This window comes from Taudactylus pleione, unplaced genomic scaffold (genome assembly GCF_031769625.1).
Source record: "Taudactylus pleione unplaced genomic scaffold, aTauple2 ptg000093l, whole genome shotgun sequence".
In the NCBI taxonomy this organism is placed as follows: domain Eukaryota; kingdom Metazoa; phylum Chordata; class Amphibia; order Anura; family Myobatrachidae; genus Taudactylus; species Taudactylus pleione.
This window is the reverse complement of record NW_028284495.1, coordinates 6,759,418-6,781,653: the sequence shown is the minus strand read 5'-3', so window position 1 is coordinate 6,781,653 and position 22,236 is coordinate 6,759,418. Positions and strand designations below refer to the sequence as shown.

The 22,236-nt window shown below is 40.3% G+C and overlaps 1 protein-coding gene across 3 annotated transcripts in view; it reads right to left on the bottom strand.

Moving 5' to 3' along the window:
- Positions 1–22,236, bottom strand: part of ST18 (ST18 C2H2C-type zinc finger transcription factor) — a 152,225-nt gene that overhangs the window by 98,735 nt on the left and 31,254 nt on the right. For all 3 annotated transcript variants that reach the window (XM_088469758.1, XM_088469759.1, XM_088469760.1), the window contains exon 7: positions 21,149–21,357. In XM_088469758.1, coding sequence (XP_088325884.1) covers positions 21,149–21,357 — 209 coding nt within the window. The remainder of the gene's footprint in view (positions 1–21,148; positions 21,358–22,236) is intronic.

Here is a 22,236-nt window from a genome sequence, read left to right as displayed (position 1 = left end):
TCTGTGTAACCTCATAATGCTTTCCATGTTTTCCAGCTTATTGCGAGTAGAATTTAAATAAGACGCTTCCAGAATTTAAGCTGTAAAAAAAAAAACAATACTAAATCTGAGTTTATTCAAATAAAAAAAATCTGCTTGATCTTTTTTGATGCAATGAAAAGTTGACCTGGTTTCCATAACATTGTGAAAAGTGCAATATACTGTTACCCTTATATTTAGTTATGTTTTTCAGTATACTCTCATTTAATTAAGTATTCATATTATCTCACTTTTGACATTTTCTTTTGATCTGCCTTTATGTATGGAATGGTAATGAGCACAATATGCTTAATAGATCAAATTAATAATTAAAAGTGTACAATTTATTTTATAAATGATTTGAACCAACTCATCCTCAACTTATACCATTTATCACAAGTACTGCATTGCTGTGTTTCTTAAAAAAATTAAATCAAACAGATGATTGAAGATAAATAGGTAAACCTGTCCAAAATATCAAGACGCAGTTCTATTTGGTGTAAGAAAATGGAAAACTAAGTTTAACAATGACTATGCATTGTAACATAATTAGCTTACATAGATTTGTTGGTGATTGTGTGTAGCTAGCTCTCTTTTGTGATCCAGTCATATGGCCAGGGTCTATAATTTTTAGTCCTCCACAAGTGTGTCCAGGATGCTTAGAGCTCTTTGTTGGTGAATACCTAAATTTCAATGTGAGCCGGCCTCATAAGGTATCTAGTTTTCAGGTCACATAAAAAGTGTATTTTGCTGTTTGTTACATAACTTGTCTCCGTTGTGTTGGTATAAATAATAATAATAATAATAATAATAATAATAAGTAGTAGTAAATATTTTTATTGCTCATTATACTAAAAGATAAATATTATACTAAGCAACTCAATTACTACCTCTTGCTGCACAACAGTTAGGTACGCTCCTGCTAAACTGATTTCTGCTTGGTGTTATCTGAAAGCATTCTTACTATAATTCATTTATTCACTTTTAAATGAAGAGTAAAATAAACATGCCATAAAATAGTAAAATGTAAAAAAAAAACAGTATACTTAATAAACATACATTCCTACATGCACCACAATATAGCACAAAAATGTAAGCATAGTAAGGACTATTTTATACAGTGGAATTAATATCCATAAACTAAATAGAAATATTGTGGGTTATTTGCTGTAATTAATAAAATATTTTAACATATTTATATTAAGGTGCTTTGATTGTATTTATATTTCCATTTCACTACAATAGTTTAATCTGATGTGATAGTTTTAAGTCCTAAATTTAACAGTGCAGCTTATCCTAGATAATAACTTAGTAAAAACATCTTGTGCCATCTGTATAATATAAAATGCATTTCACATTAGTATTAATAACTCTTAGTTACAGAAATGAAAGATATTAACTATATCTGTACCAAATGCCCTGAAGTATGAAATGTGTCATTGAGTTGTATTGTGACAGATGCATGTGAAAGCATGTAATTTAGAAATGGTTGCAACACAGGAATTAATGGTTATATAGTTTTCAGTAAAAACTCACAAGTTTATTAAAAAGAGGAATCTCAAATCATTTCTAGAACACAGTATAAGGAAAATAATACACAATATTACTATTTATATTATTATTACTATTTATTTGTGTTTTGCAGTTGTAGAAAATATGTTATCTTTCAAGTAGATAATAAACAACCATTGTAGTTACTGTAATTAGGAATATAGAGTTTAAAGAATATTATATTTATTATTTACCTGATTTGGAAAAGCTAGTCCAAGTTAAATCTGGTATTAAAATACTTTCACTTTGAGAATTTCCATTTTAAGGTTACATTACAGTTAAAAAAATAGTTTTTTTTTAAATATTTTATTTTGTAGTAATTGAAATATTAAAAGTAATAATGATTTGGTACTATGCACATGATATTGAGTAAGAATAACATGTGACTTTAAGTAAATAATTGTGTTGTCTCTACAAAAAGTAGATTTTATAATAACAATAAATCACACCTAAAACTCCAGGCCTCCACAACAGATGGTTTGGATAAATAGCCATGAAACTGGACAGAAATCCTTTATGCTTCAAAACTGTAAAAACTATCCAATTGAAAAAAAATACTTTTAAGGTATCAATTGAGCAATATTCCTTTACATTACAGATTTGTTTAAATCAGGGAGCACACTGAGTACTTAACAACATAAAATAAGTACAAAATGTCTTCATGCTGTGTTTCATCCATATTGAGCAGATTTACTATTGTTGATATTATGGATTTGTTTTGCAATCAGCAACATTTTGCATCTGAGTCTTGGACTGTAAACCTAATTTAGATTTCTAAATGCTATGGGTTTTCTTTTTTGTTTACATACAGAATTTAATTTTGCATTCTGAAATAAAAGATTTTTCTTGTTTTTATGTTTTGATCAGTCTATATTATCATTAAGGAAAAAATATGGTTTTATATCTGTTATAATATAAGTCTACCTTTATTTTAGTTTACATAAAATCTGCTACAAAAGTTAGATGATAAACAGCTGATGTGATTGCAGGAAGGAGCGCCAACTGTACCTGCAATCAGTGAAGTGAGAACATTGGGTCTCATTCAGACCCGGTCGCAAGCGCTGAGTGCTCGCAACCGGGTCGATGTTAAGGCCCTGTGCACGCACAGCGGCCGCACTGTGCGTGTGCAAGCCCCAGAGCGAGAGAGAAACTCTCTCGCTCCACAGCTCACTAAAAAAGGGCCGGCTGTCGATGTTGATCGACAGCTCAGCCCATTTTGTAGGCGGGGCGGGGGGGGTGGTTTCAGAAATGGAGGCGTTCCTTAAGGAACGCCTACCGGTTTGTGGGTGGCCGCACTGACATCAGCAGTGCTGTCAGTGGGGAGCTTCCTACTCGATCAGAGCAGGAAGCTCCCTGGGGCTTGCGGCTGCCGAGACCCAACCTTAGGGTCTCGTCGCAAGTCCCGATGGTCACGATGGTCTTGACCATTGCGACCATCACCCTGGTCGGTCTCTAAGCTGTGGGTGGTAACCCACAGCTTAGCTAGCGACCAGGAGGCTGCACTTAAAAATAGAAGCGGCCGCCCTCATTCAGAACGAGCGCTCGCTTCTTGCGAGCACCTCTGAATGAGGGCCATTGTCTTTTCCCTGTCACTAGTAGGATGGTGATGTTTTCAAACCTACATGACTCTTTATCAATCAGTATATTATGCATATAGTGGTGTTTGAATAGATTTAAATATTTTATTTGTACCAGATTCCAACGTCAAAATAATTTGATTGGTAATTAACGTGGCAAACAAAGTAAAAATTCTGATAACTAAATAAAATTACAATTAAGTATAGAGATCCCTTGGAAATAATTACTCCTAAAGTATATTCCCTTATATCAGTGCTGGTTGCTATTAGTGAACTTCCCATGTGTTATGATTTAATTTTAGTCAGAAGATCAATATTTGAGTTTTTTTATACCTGAGGTTTGACACACAATTTAGAATATTTATATTACTTCCAGTTTTCTGTTGTTAGCAATCTGTGTTATATGCTGAGAATATTTTGGATGAAGCTACTGCACACCAACTTTGATAGACAAATGTGCCTATTGCTTTTTATGTTTTCTCTTTTTAACAGGGCAGTGCTACCATTAGGCATATTTGTTTGTTTTGAATCTAGGTAGTAGTTTAGGCCCCCAAGGGTTATGGGGCTCTGAAACACTGAATGAGTGATCTAATGTTACACCGGCCAGTGTTTTTAATGCCCCCACATGGAACACCAGCCACTGACATGTGAAGCTGCCGACTGCTATGCCTCCATGTCAGTGTTATGCTAGCAGTCTGGGGCTTAACTCTGATGTCACAGCAAAGTGTGACACTCCCATCTTGAGAAGCCAAGGATGCCACCCCATCTCTTGACTGCCATGATAAGAAACAGGAGGGTAGGGTTGTAATGCCCAATGGTAGAGGCGCCTCCTCTGTATTGGGGAAGGGTGCTGCCTAGTATTCCCCCATGGCTTGCACCACACCTGCTTATTGTAGATGTTAAGATAATATAGGTTGTTTAAGAAAGTTAGCAAATCATCAGTCTGTACAGCATGTCTAAAAAATAGTAAGCAATATCCTTTCTTATAACCTTACTGTGTTTGCTGGCTACTTGAATTCTACACTCCATTTACATCTGTACCCCAAGGTTTGCTACGTTATGTTAATCTATTTTAGAAATAATGTATTTTCTCATGGCAGAATGGCCCTGGTTGAAGTATAAGGAAACCTTGAAAATTCTTGATGAGACTGTTTTCGTTGGTTACTGGATCAGTTGTGTTATCTCTTTTAATTATGGGTTGGTTCTCTTTGCTTAATACCCCAAACCCCAGACCAATCATCTTTTCATAAATGTTAGTTCCATTTTCCCTCTGTAATAGAGCGATACATTTCTATACTTCTGAACATAGCTAATTATCATTTTGGGATAATGTATAGAGCTTATATTATTGCATAATAACCATAATATGAAAAAACCCAAGAAATCATGTTACTTCTATTTATTCTTTCTGTTTTACCCTAAATAATGTCTATAACATACAACTACTTAACCTATTTTGTTACCAAATGTAATTATTATCTATAAACAAATAAGTCAAAACAAAAATAATTAGAAATTTTGATTTGACAAAGTAAAGAATCACACTTTTTCCACAACCAAGCATGTGAGTAGAGAAGAAAACCCTTTGATAATTTAGTAATTAAATTAGGATGTACTGTACATTTTCTTGCATTCTACATCCTCTGAAAATTCACCTACAGCACAACTTCATCAGCCAGGTCACTGCACAAAAAAACAGATGATTTACCTTCTCATCATTGTTTATTTTTTGTGAGCAACCAATTATCACTATGTTTTTGGACTTTACACATATAACAACATATTGAATCCCTAGAAGAGCATTATTTGATTAACACAGGACTTCTATGGGTAACTGTTTTTGGTCAAATTTTAGATAACTCCAGCAAACTACATTTTGTACTTCATCTTAGCTCACTTGCCCCTACAAGCTTCATAATAGGCTTTCCTACACTGGCCTCACACACTTTTTTTTCTCACACACCTACTGGACCCACAACAGTCAACATTTTGTCACGAACGCTCCACAGAGACTGCAGTGACTAAGGATGTCAATGATTTGATCACTGCTAAATATGAATACTACTCACTTCTAATTCTTAAGAATCTCTCACATGCATTTTGCAATGATGACCACTATCTTCTCGTTCAAATGCTACTTTCCTTTTTTTAGGACACTGTTCTATCCTAGATGTCATCATACTTATCAAATTGCTATTTCAGTGTTCATTTCACTGGAATGACCTCATCTCCACTTGCATTATTAGTTAGAGTATTGCAAGGCTCATTCTCTTTAAAAACAAAGAAGTTACCTTAAATTTCAGTGTCATCTCTATTGAAATTTACTTATTTCCCCCAGATTTCTTACAATCTGTATCGGCCATTTTATTGAATGTCTTTCTGATCATTTTGGATATCCTTTCACAACCTGAAATTCCATCTTTCAAAAATAGTTATTAATTTTTCCACCAGTTATCAAAAGTTATCTTCTTAAAATCCCTATTTACAACAACATGACCAGAAACTCTACCATTCAAACTTGCTGCGTAAGTGTTTTCCTTCACTCATAACTGTCCTTTGCTCTCCAGACTCAATCTGTATCCAAATCTTGTTACATATATCTAATAAGTTTTTCCAGAATAGATTTACAATGCAAAACCTTTATTTCATGCACTCATTATCTACTTCATTGACTATTGAATGATGCTCCATTCCCTTTCCAAGATGGCAACCAGAGTTATGAGTTCACATGCACAACTCCATCTTGACAGGGTGTGTGTAGACTGACATAGTGGGAAATGGACGTCTCCCCCTTAGCTCCAAGAGACCTGCTGCTTTTAACCACAGCAGCACACTACACCACTACCTGCATCCAGACGACAGTCACCGGCTGGTGACCTGTCCCAACCCTGCTCCGCTACATGCTTCACTGCATACAAGTACATCAACCAGTGTAACATTGAATACAGCTGTACCTTCACTTACTATATCAATAAACTACACTACTGGTTAAGCCACTGGACATGTGACTGGGTCAAATACAATTCCACTGGTGTATACATTACTCTTCTATATTCCCAACAACATTGGCTACCTCTATTATGCTTTTATTACGCCAAATTGAATATAAAATACTTCTACTGCTGCTTTTCCCCATCAGTCCATCACAATAATACTTTCTTCTAGCCTCCAAACCTTCAAACATTCTCTCAAAACTAACCTACAGTATTCAGGAAGACTTATCAAATTCCTGAACTACACAGTTTAGGGGGTATATTTACTAAGGTTTATTTTAATTGATTTTGATCGACTTACAAATCGATGAAAATCGATAAACATCAATGTTGTGTTTCTGGGGCTAAATCACATCTTGTAATACTGTACTTAAAAACCAGATCAAAAATTGTCTGTTAGTAAATGAGTGATATATAGTAGCCCCAGAAACACAACATCAACATGTTGATTGATTTTCATAAATTTTAAATCGATTAAAATCGACATTTAGTAAATATACCCTTTATGCTCTTAAGCTCTTCTACCCAATTACATACTCTCTATGCAAATCACTCAAAACTTACATGTGTACTTTTTCTGGGAAGCAGTTGGGAAGCCGACGGACGAAATCCCAACTGCCAGCTTCCCGACTGTCTAATCCCGACAAGGTAGTAATGACAGGCATCAAAATCCTGACGCCTGTCATTAGACTTACGCCAGAAGCCTGGCACCCGGAATCCCAATCGAAGGTAAGCCGGGTGCTGGGCACGGACAGCAGTGGGAGGGAAGGGTTAGGTTAGGGGCTCCCGGGGGGGAATTAGGGTAAGCACCCCCCTGGGAGGGAAAGGGTTAGGCTAGGAGAAGGGGGCATTAGGGTAAAGCATCCCTGGGGGGAGGTTAGGGTTAGGCACCCCCCCGGGAGACTTAGGATTAGGCTGCAGGGAAGGGGGGGTTAAATTTAGGCACTTGGGAAGGAGGTTAGGGTTAGGCACCCCTAAGGGAGAGTTAGGGTGGTTTGGGTAGGGAATTAGGATAGCTATACTTACCAGAATGAATGATCAGGATCTTCACCCCTGCCAGTTTCCACTGTCGGGATTAGAACCGCCAGCGGTAAATCATACTGATTCCCTTTTTCTATACTCAAACAAACCCTCTGACCTCAGACCAGTATGCTGTTTGTATCATATAACCCACTAAACACTTTTATCCCTGCAGTCTGGTCCAATATAAAATATTTGTCACTTAATCTCACTTGTTAAACTCTTATTATCCTATGGAATATAAACTTGCAAACAGGACCCTCTCACACACCCCTTGTTTGTATGTTAAAACCTATTATAATTGTATTACTGTTTTATTCTTTATACTTTAAAGCGCTGTTTAATACGCTGGCACTACTCAAATAAATATCAATGAATAAATAATAATAAACCTCAGTTTTTAAATGTAATTTAGTGAGTCGAAATCTATGTACAAATTATTATTTACTATTCTATGAACTCTCAAAAGGTTATGCTTCAATGCTAAATTCCAATTGTACATTAATCCAGCTGTTAGAGTAAGTTTTAACCTCTTACCTGACACAGTCTATGTGATGTGACTGCAGCCAGCTGGGATTTCGCTGAGATGGTCGCATCCAATGTGACCATGCAGTATGCCTCCATCCACCAGCTATGAATAAGGAAATGTGTTCTGTAGATCTGTAGAACTGACCTCATCTTCCTGCTCCATCTCCCCACAGTGATGTAGTCTGTATACACTGACATCACTGCTGAATAATGGTGGCGATGGGTGTGTGACAAGTGCTACCATTGGGGAACTATTGGGGGTACTCTTGCCACTAAGGGAAGAGGGAGGTGGCTGTTGCCCACATAGTGTTTTATTCACCCATTGGGGGGGTGTATTATACACAGATACAGTGACACACAAGGGGGCATACTAATACAGTGGGGCCTAAAGACAGTCTTGGTTGAGCCACTGGGGATCAATCACCACTAGGGGGGCAATGCCATTAGGAATAGATTGCTGCTGGGAGATTTAGTGAAACAAATTTTTGAATGGGGCCCCATAGCCATATATTTTTTTCAATAAACTATTTCAGTATATTTTAAATAATATGTTCTACACTTAATTACATTTAAAAACTTGACAATTTCTGAGTTTTTTTTTTAAATTAGCCAGTTAACATTCATTTATTTGTAAAACAACTATTAAAGTAGGTTTTATGAGTAAAAAAAAATCCCTCCCTAGCTTGTCTCAAACATTTCCCCCTCCTCTGTCAACCGTCAGTCCATTGATATATCTATGACCCCTGCCCGATACAACACACATGACCTCAAGCAACATAGCCCTGTAAAACAACACTGTTCTCTCTCTCTCTTCTTTTGTATGCAGGCCAGATATATATGTATTACCCCTGTACAAACAGCACTGTTCTTTCTCTCCCTTTGTATACAGGCCCATATTTTTTATGCATTACCCCTTTACAAACACAGCACTGTTTTCTCTCTCCTTTGTGTGCAGGCCCAGATTTATATGCATTACCTCATCTGCCACTGATCTAGTTGTCCATGAATCCAGATATCAGTGCTTCCTACAGTATATGTTTAAATAAATTGATTAAACCATATTTCAACCAAAGCCTCTAAAGGAAAAGTGAAGGGCTCTATAGCAACCAATAAGACTTTAGCTATCATTATCTACTATATTCTAGAAAATGATAGTTAATGTCTGGATGGTTGCTGTCAGTGGTGCACACAGGGGGGTTTCTGAGAAGTCCTCGCTGACTGACCCAAATCTTTTTTTATTGACAGGCAGTTGGGCCAGACAGTAACTCCCTGTCTGACTGGTACATAGCTTGTGCCGTGGGGTATTAATTATGGTATATATAAATACACCTGTCAGGTACTGTACTTCATTCTTCAGTTTTGCAAAACATTGCTGATTGGTGGATAGATCTGGTCATCCTCCAATCACAGTAATGGGATGTCTCCACACACTGATTGGTGGATCACTGCAAATATCCACAAATCAGAGTACATTAGTCTTTAGGAGAGACGACGAGGGACTCTTTGAAGACAAACAGCCACAGAAAAGTGAGTAATTAATTTGACTGGGTGCCCGATTAAACTGAGGTCTGCTACAGCACTTGAAGGTGAAAGGTCAATGATTTTATATGTGAGAGGGGGAGGGTGGGGTTCATATTTGGGGTAAGGTTTCCAATTAGGGTATTGTAGGTTCAGGCAGTAGTATGATTTCAAGTGAGGAGTAAGTGATCTTGGGTATGACTCTCTCTCTCTCTCTCTCTCTCTCTCTGTATATATATATATATATATATATATATATATTTGAATGCAAGTAGATAATGTATTAAAAGTACATCATGATTATAGTGCAATTTCCAACATTTCAGTGTGTCATGAGCACTGTTTTCAAGGCATTACATCCACAAATGTGTAAAAAAAATCTGTTTATTTACAGACTTTGGGCCTGATTCAGACCCACTCGTGAGTGGCTGTCCGCTCGCAAGTGGGTCGATGTTATGGACTGAGCATGCGCACGACAGAGGGAGCTCCGTCGTGCGCATGCGCCAGACGCGACGAGCGAAGGAAAGTCCTTCGCTCGTTGTGTCCGATCAAAGGGGGCGTGCTGTCAATGTTGATTGACAGCACGCCCCCTTTGGTGGGCGTGCCGGGGGCGTGCCTCCCGGACGGGGGCGTTCCCATGGGAACGCCTCCCGTCAAAAGCCGGCCCACTGACATCACTAGTGATGTCAGTGGGAGTGATTTTGGCTCTGATAGAGCCAAAATCACTCCGGAGCTTGCGGTTGAAAACCTCAACCGCAGGCTTCGGCTTGCAATTTCGATGGTCGCGATGGTCACGACCATCGCGGCAATCACAATACACGCTCGTATAGCCTGTGGGTGGTGACCCACAGCTATACGAGCGTCCAGGAGGACGCTCCATTTTCATGGAGCCCGGCCCTCATTCAGAGCGTGCGCTCTGCTCAGAGCGTACGGCTCTGAATGAGGGCCTTTGTTGGTAATTGGACATTGCAAATTTCACTATAATCATGATGTACTTTTAATACATTAGCTACTTGAAAGCAAAAACCTGAAGTGTTGTCCCTTATTTGATGTACTTGTAAAGTGTCAGTTGTAAAACACGGTTGAAAAATTCCATATACATAGAACAAGTTTTTAAAAAATAAAGGGCTATAAATATATATATATATTTATTTATTTATTTATTTTTGTGCAAGTTACGCTCTAATTTTCTACAATTTTTACTATTTATTTTGCATTAATCTGATGTTGGGCTGCTGTGTGATGCTATTGATAGGTCTGTTGAGAAGTTATTGCGTGACTGCTCATGAAAAAAGTGCAAAGGGTTTATCACATATTCAGGGATCTGCAAACAAAGTCAACCAATCAGCTCAAGGCCAATGGAATGCAGGAGAAACTCAGTTCTTTGGGAAGGGGAGATTAATGCAGATTATTTGGATTTAACAAATTGAGAACATTCAATAAATTCAGTTAAGTAAAGACCTACTTGACATTGCAAGTAATCTATGTAAAATGAAATTTCATGACCATCCTTCTTTGTAAATGTATGCAGCCAATTTACACATAGATTGTTTTAAGATTGCAGCATACAATTATCTGTAATGTTTCAGATATTCCATGACTCCTTATTAATCAGTATATTATGTATATAGTGGTATTTGAATAGTTTTAAATATTTTATTTGTGCCTGATTCCCACATCACAATTATTTAGTTGGTAATTAACTTGGAAAACAATGTAAAAGTCTAATACAGTAACTGAATAATATGACAATTTAGCATAGAGATCCCTTGGAAATAATTATACCTAAAGAATATTCCCTTATATCAGTGCTGGTTGCTATTATTGATTAGTAAACTTCCCGTGTGTTTTTATTTCATTTTATTCAGAAGATCAATATATATATATATATATATATATATATATATATATAAAATAGGTAGCGTGTGTCCGGCACTCTGAAGGATTAATCATCCATAGCTTGCTCTGGTGCCTATCCGAATAGTATGTATAGCAGATGTATGGCGGATGGCACTCGGAGTCTCAGCAACAAAGAAACAAACCCAGAGGCGGTCTGTGTGGTCAACGTTTCAGGGGAATAAGCCCTTTTACTACTGTCTTGATAAAAGGGCTTATTCCCCTGAAACGTTGACCACACAGACCGCCTCTGGGTTCGTTTCTTTGTTGCTGAGACTCCGAGTGCCATCCGCCATACATCTGCTATATATATATATATATATATATATACAGTCAGGTCCATAAATATTGGGACATTGACAGAATTTTCATATTTTGGCCTCTATTCACCACCACAATGGATTTGAAATGTAACAAACAAGATGTGCTTTAACTGCAGACACCTACAGATTTAATTTGAGGGTAATTACATCCAAATCAGGTGAACGGTGTAGGAATTACAACGGTTTCTATATGTGCCTCCCACTTTTTAAGGGGCCAAAAGTAATGGGACTATCAACTCAAAAGCTATTTCATGGACAGGTGTGGGCTATTCCCTCGTTATTTCATTATCAATTAAGCAGGTAAAAGGTCTGGAGTTGATTCTAGGTGTGACATTTGCATTTGGAATCAGTTGCTGTCGACTCTCAATATGAGATCCAAAGAGCTGTCACTATCAGTGAAGCAAGCCATCATTAGGCTGAAAAATCAAAACAATCCCATCAGAGAGATAGCAAAAACATTAGGTGTGGCCAAATCAACCCTTTGGAACATTCTTAAAAAGAAAGAATGCACCGGAGAGCTCAGCAACACCAAAAGACCCGGAAGACCATGGAAAACAACTATTGTGGTTGACAGAAGAATTATTTCCCTGGTGAAGGAAAACCCCTTCACAACAGTTGGCCAAATCAAGAACACTCTCCAGGAGGTAGATGTATATGTGTAAAAGTCAACAATCAAGAGAAGACTTCACAAGAGTGAATATAGAGGGTTCACCACAAGATGTAAACCATTGGTGAGCCACAAAATCAGAAAGAGCAGATTAGAGTTTGCCAAACAACATCTAAAAGAGCCATTACAATTCTGGAACAACATCCTATGGACAGATGAGACAAAGATCAACTTGTACCACAGTGATGGGAAGAGAAGAGTATGGAGAAGGAAAGGAACTGCTCATGATCCAAAACATGCCGCCTCATCAGTGAAGCATGGTGGTGGTAGTGTCATGGCGTGGGCATGTATGGCTGCCAATGGAACTGGTTCCCTTGTATTTATTGATGATGTGACTGCTGACAAAAGCAGCAGAATGAATTCTGAAGTGTTTTGGGCAATATTATATGCTCATATTCAGTCAAATGCTTCAGAACTCATTGGACGGCGCTTCACAGTGCAGATGGACAATGACCCGAAGCATACTGCAAAAGCAACTAAAGAGTTTTTAAGGCTAAAAAGTGGAATGTTATGCAATGGCCAAGTCAATCCCCTGACCTGAATCCGACTGAGCATGCATTTCACTTGATGAAGACAAAACTGAAGGGAAAATGCCCCAAGAACAAGCAGGAACTGAAGACATTTCCAGTAGAGGCCTGGCAGAGCATCACCAGGGATGAAACCCAGCATCTGGTGATGTCTATGAGTTCCAGACTTCAGGCTGTAAATGCCTGAAAAGGATTTGCAACAAAGTATTAAAAAGTGAAAGTTAGATTTAGGATTGTTTAGTTTGTCCCATTACTTTTGGCCCCTTAAAAAGTGGGAAGCACGTATAGAAACCGTTGTATTCCCACACCGTTCACCTGATTTGGATGTAATTACCCTCAAATTAAATCTGTAGGTGTCTGCAGTTAAAGCACATCTTGTTTGTTTCATTTCAAAGCCATTGTGGTGGTGAATAGAGGCCAAAATATGAAAATTCTGTCAATGTCCCAATATTTATGCACCTGACTGTATATACAGTGCTTGGACTGGGGTACCGGGGAATCAGGTAATACCCCGGTGGACCCCACTGCCTTGTGGCCATGCCCCTATCAGCGAGGGAGCGGGGCTTGGCAGGCGGAGAAGGGGGGAATATGCTACAATCAGGTGTATTTAACAATTGGCAGGTGAAGAACCCGAGCCCCCTTTACATTCAGCCCCCAGCAGTCCAAATGTCCTAAGCCCTGCCCCCGGCCAATGAATCCCTGCCTACAGAACCTCCGCCCACTCCCAGGTGAAGGAATTCCCAACCACCCCCCCAAGCCTCCCACCGAGCAAAGGAATGTGCATTGAGACAGGGAAGCTACATGCATCTCCACAGGTCAGAGGTCTGTTTCTGCTCTGAGAATCTGATCTTACCCTGGGGCTGTGAAATATTATATATATCACACACTCGGCTTCACTCAGTGGGCCCCACTATTTCAGAGCCAAGGCCACCAACACCAGTCACCCGCCCACTGCCCATAAAGTATAAATTTGTGCTACACAGCAGGGGTGTCTCTATAATGGGAGCAATGTGTGGTGTGCCCACACACTGCACTACTTGCACCCAATTAAATATACTTACTTCTCTGTCAGCCGGCACTGGCTGCAGAAATCACCAGGAAAATGGCCACTGCTGCCATTTTCCCAGTGATTTGAGCATGCACAGTAAAAATGTCCCTTGGACCGCGGCACGGGTGCTATGTTCCCGGAGATCTGTGCACAATACCAAAGTTTACTGCACCGCCAGGGATTAGGGTGTTTAATCAGAGCCTGCCCCCTGCTCTCTTAAATCACCCCTGCAACACAGAGAACAGAACCAGCGGCAGCCGGCACCATCTTTGGAAGTTCCTTACTTGTGTGTATCTTCAATAACTGATTCCGCACAGTACTATCAGGATGAGTACGGGATCCCAGAGGTCAGAATCCTGAATCAGGCATCCTGACAGGATTAGGATACCAACACCTATCGGTAGGTATCCTAACCCTTCCCCTCTCCCTAATCCTCTGTCCCCTGTGCCTAATTCTAACCTCTCCCCTTAGAGCTTAAACCTAACACTTCCCCTCCCTGCACCCTAAAACGAACTCTCCCCCTCCTCGCACCCTAAACATAACCCTTCCCCTTAGTGCCTAACCCTCCTCCTAGTGCCTAACCCTCCCCCTACCCCTGCACTTACCTTCGGTATTCCAGTGGTGAGGATGCCGGCACTGGAATTCTGACCACCAGAATCCCCGTCATCGACATATTGACCGCCTCCTGTTGCATCTTGGGACTCGGGTGAGTAGAGCCCAAAAGGAGGCGGAAGGAACAGGACAGACACAGGCGGCATAGAAAAACCAGTGTCTCAAGTTTAATTAGAGATGGGAACTAAGAAAATATTTTAGACCTGCTTGGCACATACAAATATTTCAATTTCAATTTCCTCATCCTTGTTATTATTATTGTAATAAGAACTGTCAACACAAAGTATAATTTTGGGTTATTTTGCCATTTATTGCACGTTGAAACTTTTTTTGTGATTCCAAGCAGGCAATTCAGAATTCTTTATACGCAATTCTGCTGTATTTGTTATATTATTGTTATGTTTTAAAATTGACAATAAATATTTTATTAAAAATTGCTTTACTTTATTCAAATATTATAGCTTCACTTTGTTAATATATAGGTACAAACTATCAGGTTTTAGACCCAATATTTGAAATTTCTTATCAATGCTATTTCAGTAATAAGAAATTATTTACAGCGTGAATGTATAAAAAAAAAGGATCCCATACCTGCAATGCCTTAGCAGTTACATGATTGCATTAGCAGTCACCTCACTACTATATCAAGACCCCCGTCATGCTACTGCGCATGTGTGGTAAGGAATCCTCTCCTTGTAAATTTAGCAAATTGTAGCCCATAGATTACAGCAGCTAATACCATCTTCAGATGGCGTCAGCTGCCCAGACCAAACTCCGGAATGGTAAATCTGACAGCCCCCATAGAAACCTACAGGGCTGTCACTGCTGTCGGAACATTAAAGTAGTTGAAGGTAGGCACTAGCTATGCCTCCCATGGAACTAGCCACACCCCATGGCACAAACCACACACCCTTTGCTGACCACACTGATCACGTTCCCACATCACTAGTCATACCCCCTGTAGTGGCACACAATAGGCCACTAATAAGTTTCAGGTCCAGGCACATGTGGACCTTAATCTGGTACTGATCAGGACAACTCTTTCTCTGGCGTTTTGGAGGTCTATCGCTAGCCAACTCCCTGTTCATCTATTTGCACATAATATTGCCACGCCTCTCTATTCACTGGGTACACTCACTTTGGCAGATGGTTACGCCCCTTCAGTGGGCCCTTCATGCCCTAGTATGACACTGTATATATGTATATATATATATATATTTATTTATTTATTTATTTTCAATTCTTTTATTTCTTTATTATTATTGAGGTTCAATTCAGATTTTTTTTGAATATTTATATTACTTCCAGTTTCCTGTAGTAATCAAACTATGGCCCTGATTCAGAGCCGGACGCTCTGACCAGAGCGCTCGCTCTGAATCAGGGCCGTCCTATTTAAATTTGGAGCGGCCTTTTGGACGTTTGCATAGCTGTGGGTTACCACCCACAGCTTATGCGAGCGTCCATGTTGATGGTCGCGATGGTCAAGACCATCGCGACCATCGGGCCTGCGACGAGACCCTGCGGTAGGGTCTCGCTGCCGCAAGCCCTGGAGTGATTTTGGCTCTATCAGAGCCAAAATCACTCCCACTGACATCACTAGTGATGTCAGTGGGGCCGGCCCCAGATGGTAGGCATTCCCATGGGAACGCCTCCGTCTGGCAGCCACACCCCGGCACGCCCACCAAAGGGGGCATGCTGTCAATCACCATCGACAGCACAGCTGTCGCTATCCGGGTCTCGCGCATGCGCACGACGGAGCTCCCTCCATCGTGCACATGCGCATTTGGGTACCATCGACCCACTTGCGAGCGTCCTGCGCTGACGAGCGGGTCTGAATGAGACCCTGTGTTATATGCTTAGCACATTTTGGATGAAGCTACTGTACAACAACTTTGTTAGAGAAGTGTGCCTATTTCTTTTTATATTTTCTCTTTTTAACAGGGCATTGCTACCATTAGGCATATTTGTGTGTTTTGAACCTAGGTAGTAGTTTAGGGCACCAATGATTAGGGGGCTCTGAAACACTGAATGAGAGACATAATGTTTTTTAGTTATATTGTCACAGCAAAGCACCCACTCCCATCTTGAGGATCCAAGGATGCCATCCCATCTCTTGACTGATATGTTAAGAAGGAGGGGCGCAATGCCCAATGACACCTCGTCTGAATGGGGAAGGGTGCTTCCAAGGATCCCCCATGGATTGCACATCTCCTACTTCAGATAACAGGTTGTTTAAGAACATTAGTAATTCATCAATCTGTACAGCCTATCTAAAAAGTAGTAAGCAATATGCTTTCTTATAACCTTACTGTGTTTGCTGGCTACATGAATTCTGCATTCTACTTACATCTGGACCCCCAGTTTTGTTACTATGTTAATCTATTTTAGAAATAATTTATTTTGATACACAATTATGTAACTGGGGATATAAAGACCACACAAATGTCTTTGTTTTGGCATTTGCAGAAAGTCACCATAGACTAATTTCAGTTTTTCATTTTTTTTCTTAATCACTACACTTGAATCACAATACACTATGGCAACAAATAATCTACTTAATGATTCATTTTCTCAGGAGGGATGAGCATAATGATTTCACTCCTCTGTTATTTACCCAGCAGTCCTTCAAGGGCTATTGCAAAGTAATCTTCTCACATCCTTTCTAAGACTCCAATGCTATGAATACATATTGATTGTTTTTGACACTGAAATAAAAAATATCATATTGTATAGCAAAGCGCCTTGCATTTTGCTGTTGGAAAAACAGGACATTTACTTTAAACACTATGGGGCTCTTTTAGAGCTGAATTTGTGCATTTAATGTGCACAGGAAATAACATTGGTGTAAATGTATTTCCATGTTCAGACACATCTCAAGAAACTAGTAGCATGTGCATCAGACATATGCCATATTTAGCAAATCTTTCTTATTGTGGTTTGAGTGATAGTAGCAGTGCTATTTTTCAGCAGGGACACGCATTGTCTATGATATAATGTCCTAGGCCAAAATTTATTTTTCATAAGATATGTTTTAAAGGAATTGGTATAAATCACCGTCGGACCTAAGCCCGGCGGATGAAATACTGACGCCGGAATGCCGGCAGCTGAAGATCCCGACTAAGGTAAGTAACACCCCAAACCCTCCCCTTTCCCCCCTAACCCTCCCTTAGGTATGCCTAATCCTAACTTCCCCCCTGTCAGGATGTGGCCTGGGATCGGCCTCTACTCACCTCTGTACTGGCGTCCTTGGGCTTAGGTGTCCAGACGCTGGGAGTGGAGGTGAGTTGTGACTGAGTATTCTCCCTGGGGTCCACTAGGGCTTCCGTGCGTGTGTCCTGGTTTCCGGGGTGCCAGGCATGGGCGCAGCCATGTTGGTTCATATCACCTGACTAGTCTCTCCCAATGGTAGTCCTGTGGTCACTCAGCTGATCCTTTGATCCAATGATCAGCTACCCAGGGGTATTTAAGTCTGACTCCAGGAACAGGTAACTGCTGTTCAACTTCGCTGTTCCAGTGAATTGTGATTCTCACCAGTGTTGCTCTGTGGTTTTTCCTTCAGAGTGTTGCTTCAGCCCACTTACAGTTCTCAAGAATTCCTACATTAGTTCCATGCTATTTTCAGTCTGAGTCTTAGTTCTCTCCCAGTACTCCTGTTTTTTGTTTCTATTCCTATGTGTCTTGTAATGTGCTGCTAGTTCTATTGCAGTTTCTCTATGTTACTGAAGTATCAGGTTTCCTGCTAATCACTAATTAGCTCCCAGCTGGACATCTAGCAATCCCCAGTAAATGCCTGTGTCCACATCTCCCTGTGTTTTGCTGTGCAAATCAGCACCTGCCAATCTAGCGATCCCCAGTATATGCCTGTGTTTTTCTGTGCAAATCAGCACCTGCATCTCTAAGCATTCCCAGTATATGCCTGTGTCCACTCTGCTCTGTGTTTGTCTGTTCAAATCAGCACCTGGATTTCTCAGTGATTCTCATTTTCCAGTATTCTCATGCAAGCCTGTGATTAGGATCTCTACAGTGTTCTAGCATTTACTTCATTAAATATAGTTCCAGTCTTCTGCTTTCCCCAGGTACCTGTCCAGAGGGCCACGACCTGCTCACTTGGTGCGGCGAAAACCAAATCCCAATTGGAGGGGTCACTGGAGAAAACCACCAAGTGAGTTAGACTCCACGCCTCTGGGCAGGTCTAGCCAAACCTGGGTCCGGCCACAACTAGGAGACCTAGCTACAGTTACTTCCCTAGTCACCCGAATCCCCCGGCTCACCGTCCTCCACAGAGGAGCTCTTGCACCGGATCGTGACACCCCCCTAGTGCCTAACTCTAACCTCCCCCAGGGGTACCATAACCTAACCCCCCTCCCCGCACCCTAAACCTAACCCTCCCGTTGGGGGTGCCTAACCCTAAATCCCCCTGAGAGTCCCTAATCCTAGCCCTCCCCAACCCCATGGCTAAGCACTCCTGATGCCCGGCTTACCTATGATCGGTATGCCAGGCATCAGGATTTTGGCATGGGGCTGATGATAGGCATCAGTATTTAGATGCCTATCATTAGTCCCATGCTGGGATTTCACAGTCAGGAAGCTTCCTGACTACATCCCATTTTAAAGGCCTTTTGGAGTGCCTTCTTTTCCAAATATTATATGTATATTTTAAGACGGTTGTTTTTCCCTTTAGAATGCAAATGTAAATCTTCTTTCATTCCATCATTTAAATGGAAATATTAATGAAGAAGCCCCAACTTTATGTAATATAGCAGCCACTAATGAATTAAGCACTGACAGTAGGCAGGGTAGTGGTGGGAGGATCTAGACACAATCATCTAAACAGAAGGACATAGCTAGTACTGCTGATAGTCATCTTCAAATATTTGCATCGGAGGTCATTTTTAATAGATTTGGAACGATTTAAAATGAATGAAAATCGATCAACATCAATGTTGTGTTTCTGAGTTTAAATCACACATTAACTAACACTTTTTTTAAGTATTTGTAAATGTGTTATTTAGCCCCATATAGAGAAAATCAATGTTGATCGATTTTAAATCGATTAAAATTTACTTTTAGCAAATATGCCCCCAGATCCCCAACCTCTTGAGAGGCGTACCTGCATATGTGTCCACATCTAATTGAGTCACATTTATGCAAACAGAATGGGTATGAAATCACGGCAGTTGGGATGCCTGCTGTCAATATACCGACTGCGGCATCCTGATGCTCAGGATCCCGACAAGGGTCAGGTAAGTATACTTACCCTCCCCCCTTCTCCCCCTAACCCTCTGTTTGTACATCCTAACACTAACCCTCCCCCCACCCTATCATAACCCTAATCCTCCCCATTAGTGCCTAAACCTAACCCTCTCCCCTTGGTGCCTAAACCTAACCCTCCCCTTTTACTGCCTAAACCTAACCCCCTCCCCAGTGGTGCCTAACCCTAACCTCCCCGTTATCTAGGCTAACCCTAACCCCCCCTGTGATGCCTAAACCTAACCTTCCCCCCTATCAAACCCCACTATACTCACGTTTGGCATCCTGGCTGTCAGAAATCCGGCGTCAGGATGTCACCTCCTGTCGGTATAATGGTGCCATTCTTGTAGGCGGGTAGTGGCATTCCGGCGCCAGGATATCTTCAGCTGGTATGCCGCACATCGCTATTATAACTACTGTCCCATGCAAACATATCCTTATTGTATTCAGCCAATGCTTGCCTCCCCTAATCTGCCACTTTAGGCATAAAGAAACAGTCAATAATGATCAAAAGCTATATACATATACATTTTGGAGTATGCATTTTTGGTGCACATGTGAGTACTAAAATCACTAGAACAGACAACAGGCATAGGAAAGCATCCATGTGTAGGGTATCCATACAAAAGTATGCGTGTCCTTAAAAGAGCTAGTAGGTTTGAGAAACCAGTGTAAAAGCTAGGATTTTTGGACCAATTTAATTCCCACCAAAGTACACAAAGTGCCATTGGTATGGCAGGAAAACGCTTGTACCATCGGCACATCAGCAATTTTGCCCTACTGTAATTCTGACTGATGTATGCAACCACACATTACAACCACAGAGGGTTTGGAACTGAATTTTCCCCTATGAATGCTATGTTGAAATCATTATATTTTAGTCCTCTCAAACGCAGATCCATTCTTTAGTCACATAGTCCCGATTTTCCCCCAGGGCTGTGAAATTAACCATAGAGCCCTGGGAGAACCATCTGCATGAAGCAGCACCCAAGGCTTCAAGGAGGGGAAGGATCAGGGTAGTAAGAGTTAACAATTATGTGGTAACGCAGCTGTTAACCTATTTAAATTGAATTCATTAATCTAAGTTTTTGGAAATAAAACTCAAATCATACCAGGAGACCTCGCTGTCTTAATAAGATAGGGCTCAACTATCAGTATCTGTTCAGGGCAAATAGATTATTACATGCCTAATCCAGCATATACCATGCTCATTCAAATGAAAGAGACTCTGCATGAAGTCTCTCCGAACAATGTAAGCAAGAAGGAATTACCAAATGCATATGCCTCTGGAAAATCATAGCTATCTAAAAATTCAGCTCCATTACACATAAAAAAATAGACCCAGTTTTTTCCTACCACTGATTTCCAGAGATGATAACAGGGCATGTCTTACCCTTCACTACTCTTACAATTATCTCTGGAAAAAGCAAAAATATGCACTTGCTTCTAGCTTCATAGTATAACTTTATTGTACAATGTTTTTTTCTTAGGAAGATGTCATATTATTGTAGATACTGTACAGGGCATTGCTTGTTTTTGTGGCATTTAACACTAATGTGAAAAGCAGTTTATTCACAGCTCAGTAGCCACTACAACCTCCAGGATCTTGGATTCTCCTACCTTGGCAGACAGACCCAATGGTTTGTTGGACAGGATCTCTGCTGCTGCTTCCCTGCAGCGGGTGGAAAGGTTGAGGATGGCAGCAGCTGCTGCTATGTGGGTGTCTTCACCACATTGACCATAGCTGTAAGAGCTGGCATGGTAGGGGCTCTGTGTGTGGGCGCTAGGCAGTCGGTTGGAAGATTTCGCTGGACTTGTAAATTGTTTTGCTGTAAAAGAAAGATGTGATTACATGCATGCAACATATGATTTCATTCATGACTGAATACTTGAATATTTACATATAACTATATATATATAATCATTAAAAATAGTTTTGATATGAACAACTACTGTACTGTAGATTGCCAAAATTATTTAATAAAACAATTGCATGGATTTACGTGTTTTTCTTGCAATATATTGCTTATATATTTATGTTACAGAGATGAATAAATGTATCCTGCTGATGTATCCTGTGTGATGTTAGTCATGATGCACACAGAGTAGGACTTTGTACTCGTGTTGACTGACACACTTTAATATTTACACTGTACATGCAGATTTCCTCAGAATTATGTTGAGCTCTTTTTCAACTTTGTAACAACCTATACTAAGTAAACATTGATGGCCTGGTTATGAGGTTGGGATAAATCCAGCTAAATGGACAATTTGCACCTGGACCAACACTTTTTGCAGTGCAATGGGAACAGATGTCATTTTCTTGCACACTGAGAAAATAATGGCTGGTTTTGAATGTACACTAGCACAGTTTTATTTTTAAACTGCATTTAGGGGCCTATTTATCATTCAATATATCATTCAATATTTGCTGCATATCTCCTGAAAAAAACACCCATTTTTGGGAGATGTCTGCAAATATTAATTATCACCCCAATGTATGAAGGAGGGACCGCCGCATCTGCTGTGCTTCCTCTATTTCCAACAGCAGCTGTAGCCCCTTAGAGGGGGATGCAAAGCTGTTAAATTTACCAAGCTTTGGAATGCAAAGATGGTGTTAGCTGCTGTAGCCTATGGGCTACATTCTGCAAAGCTGACCTAGAGAGGGTTCCTCCAGGACCCCTCCCAAGCACTGGCCACCACACATG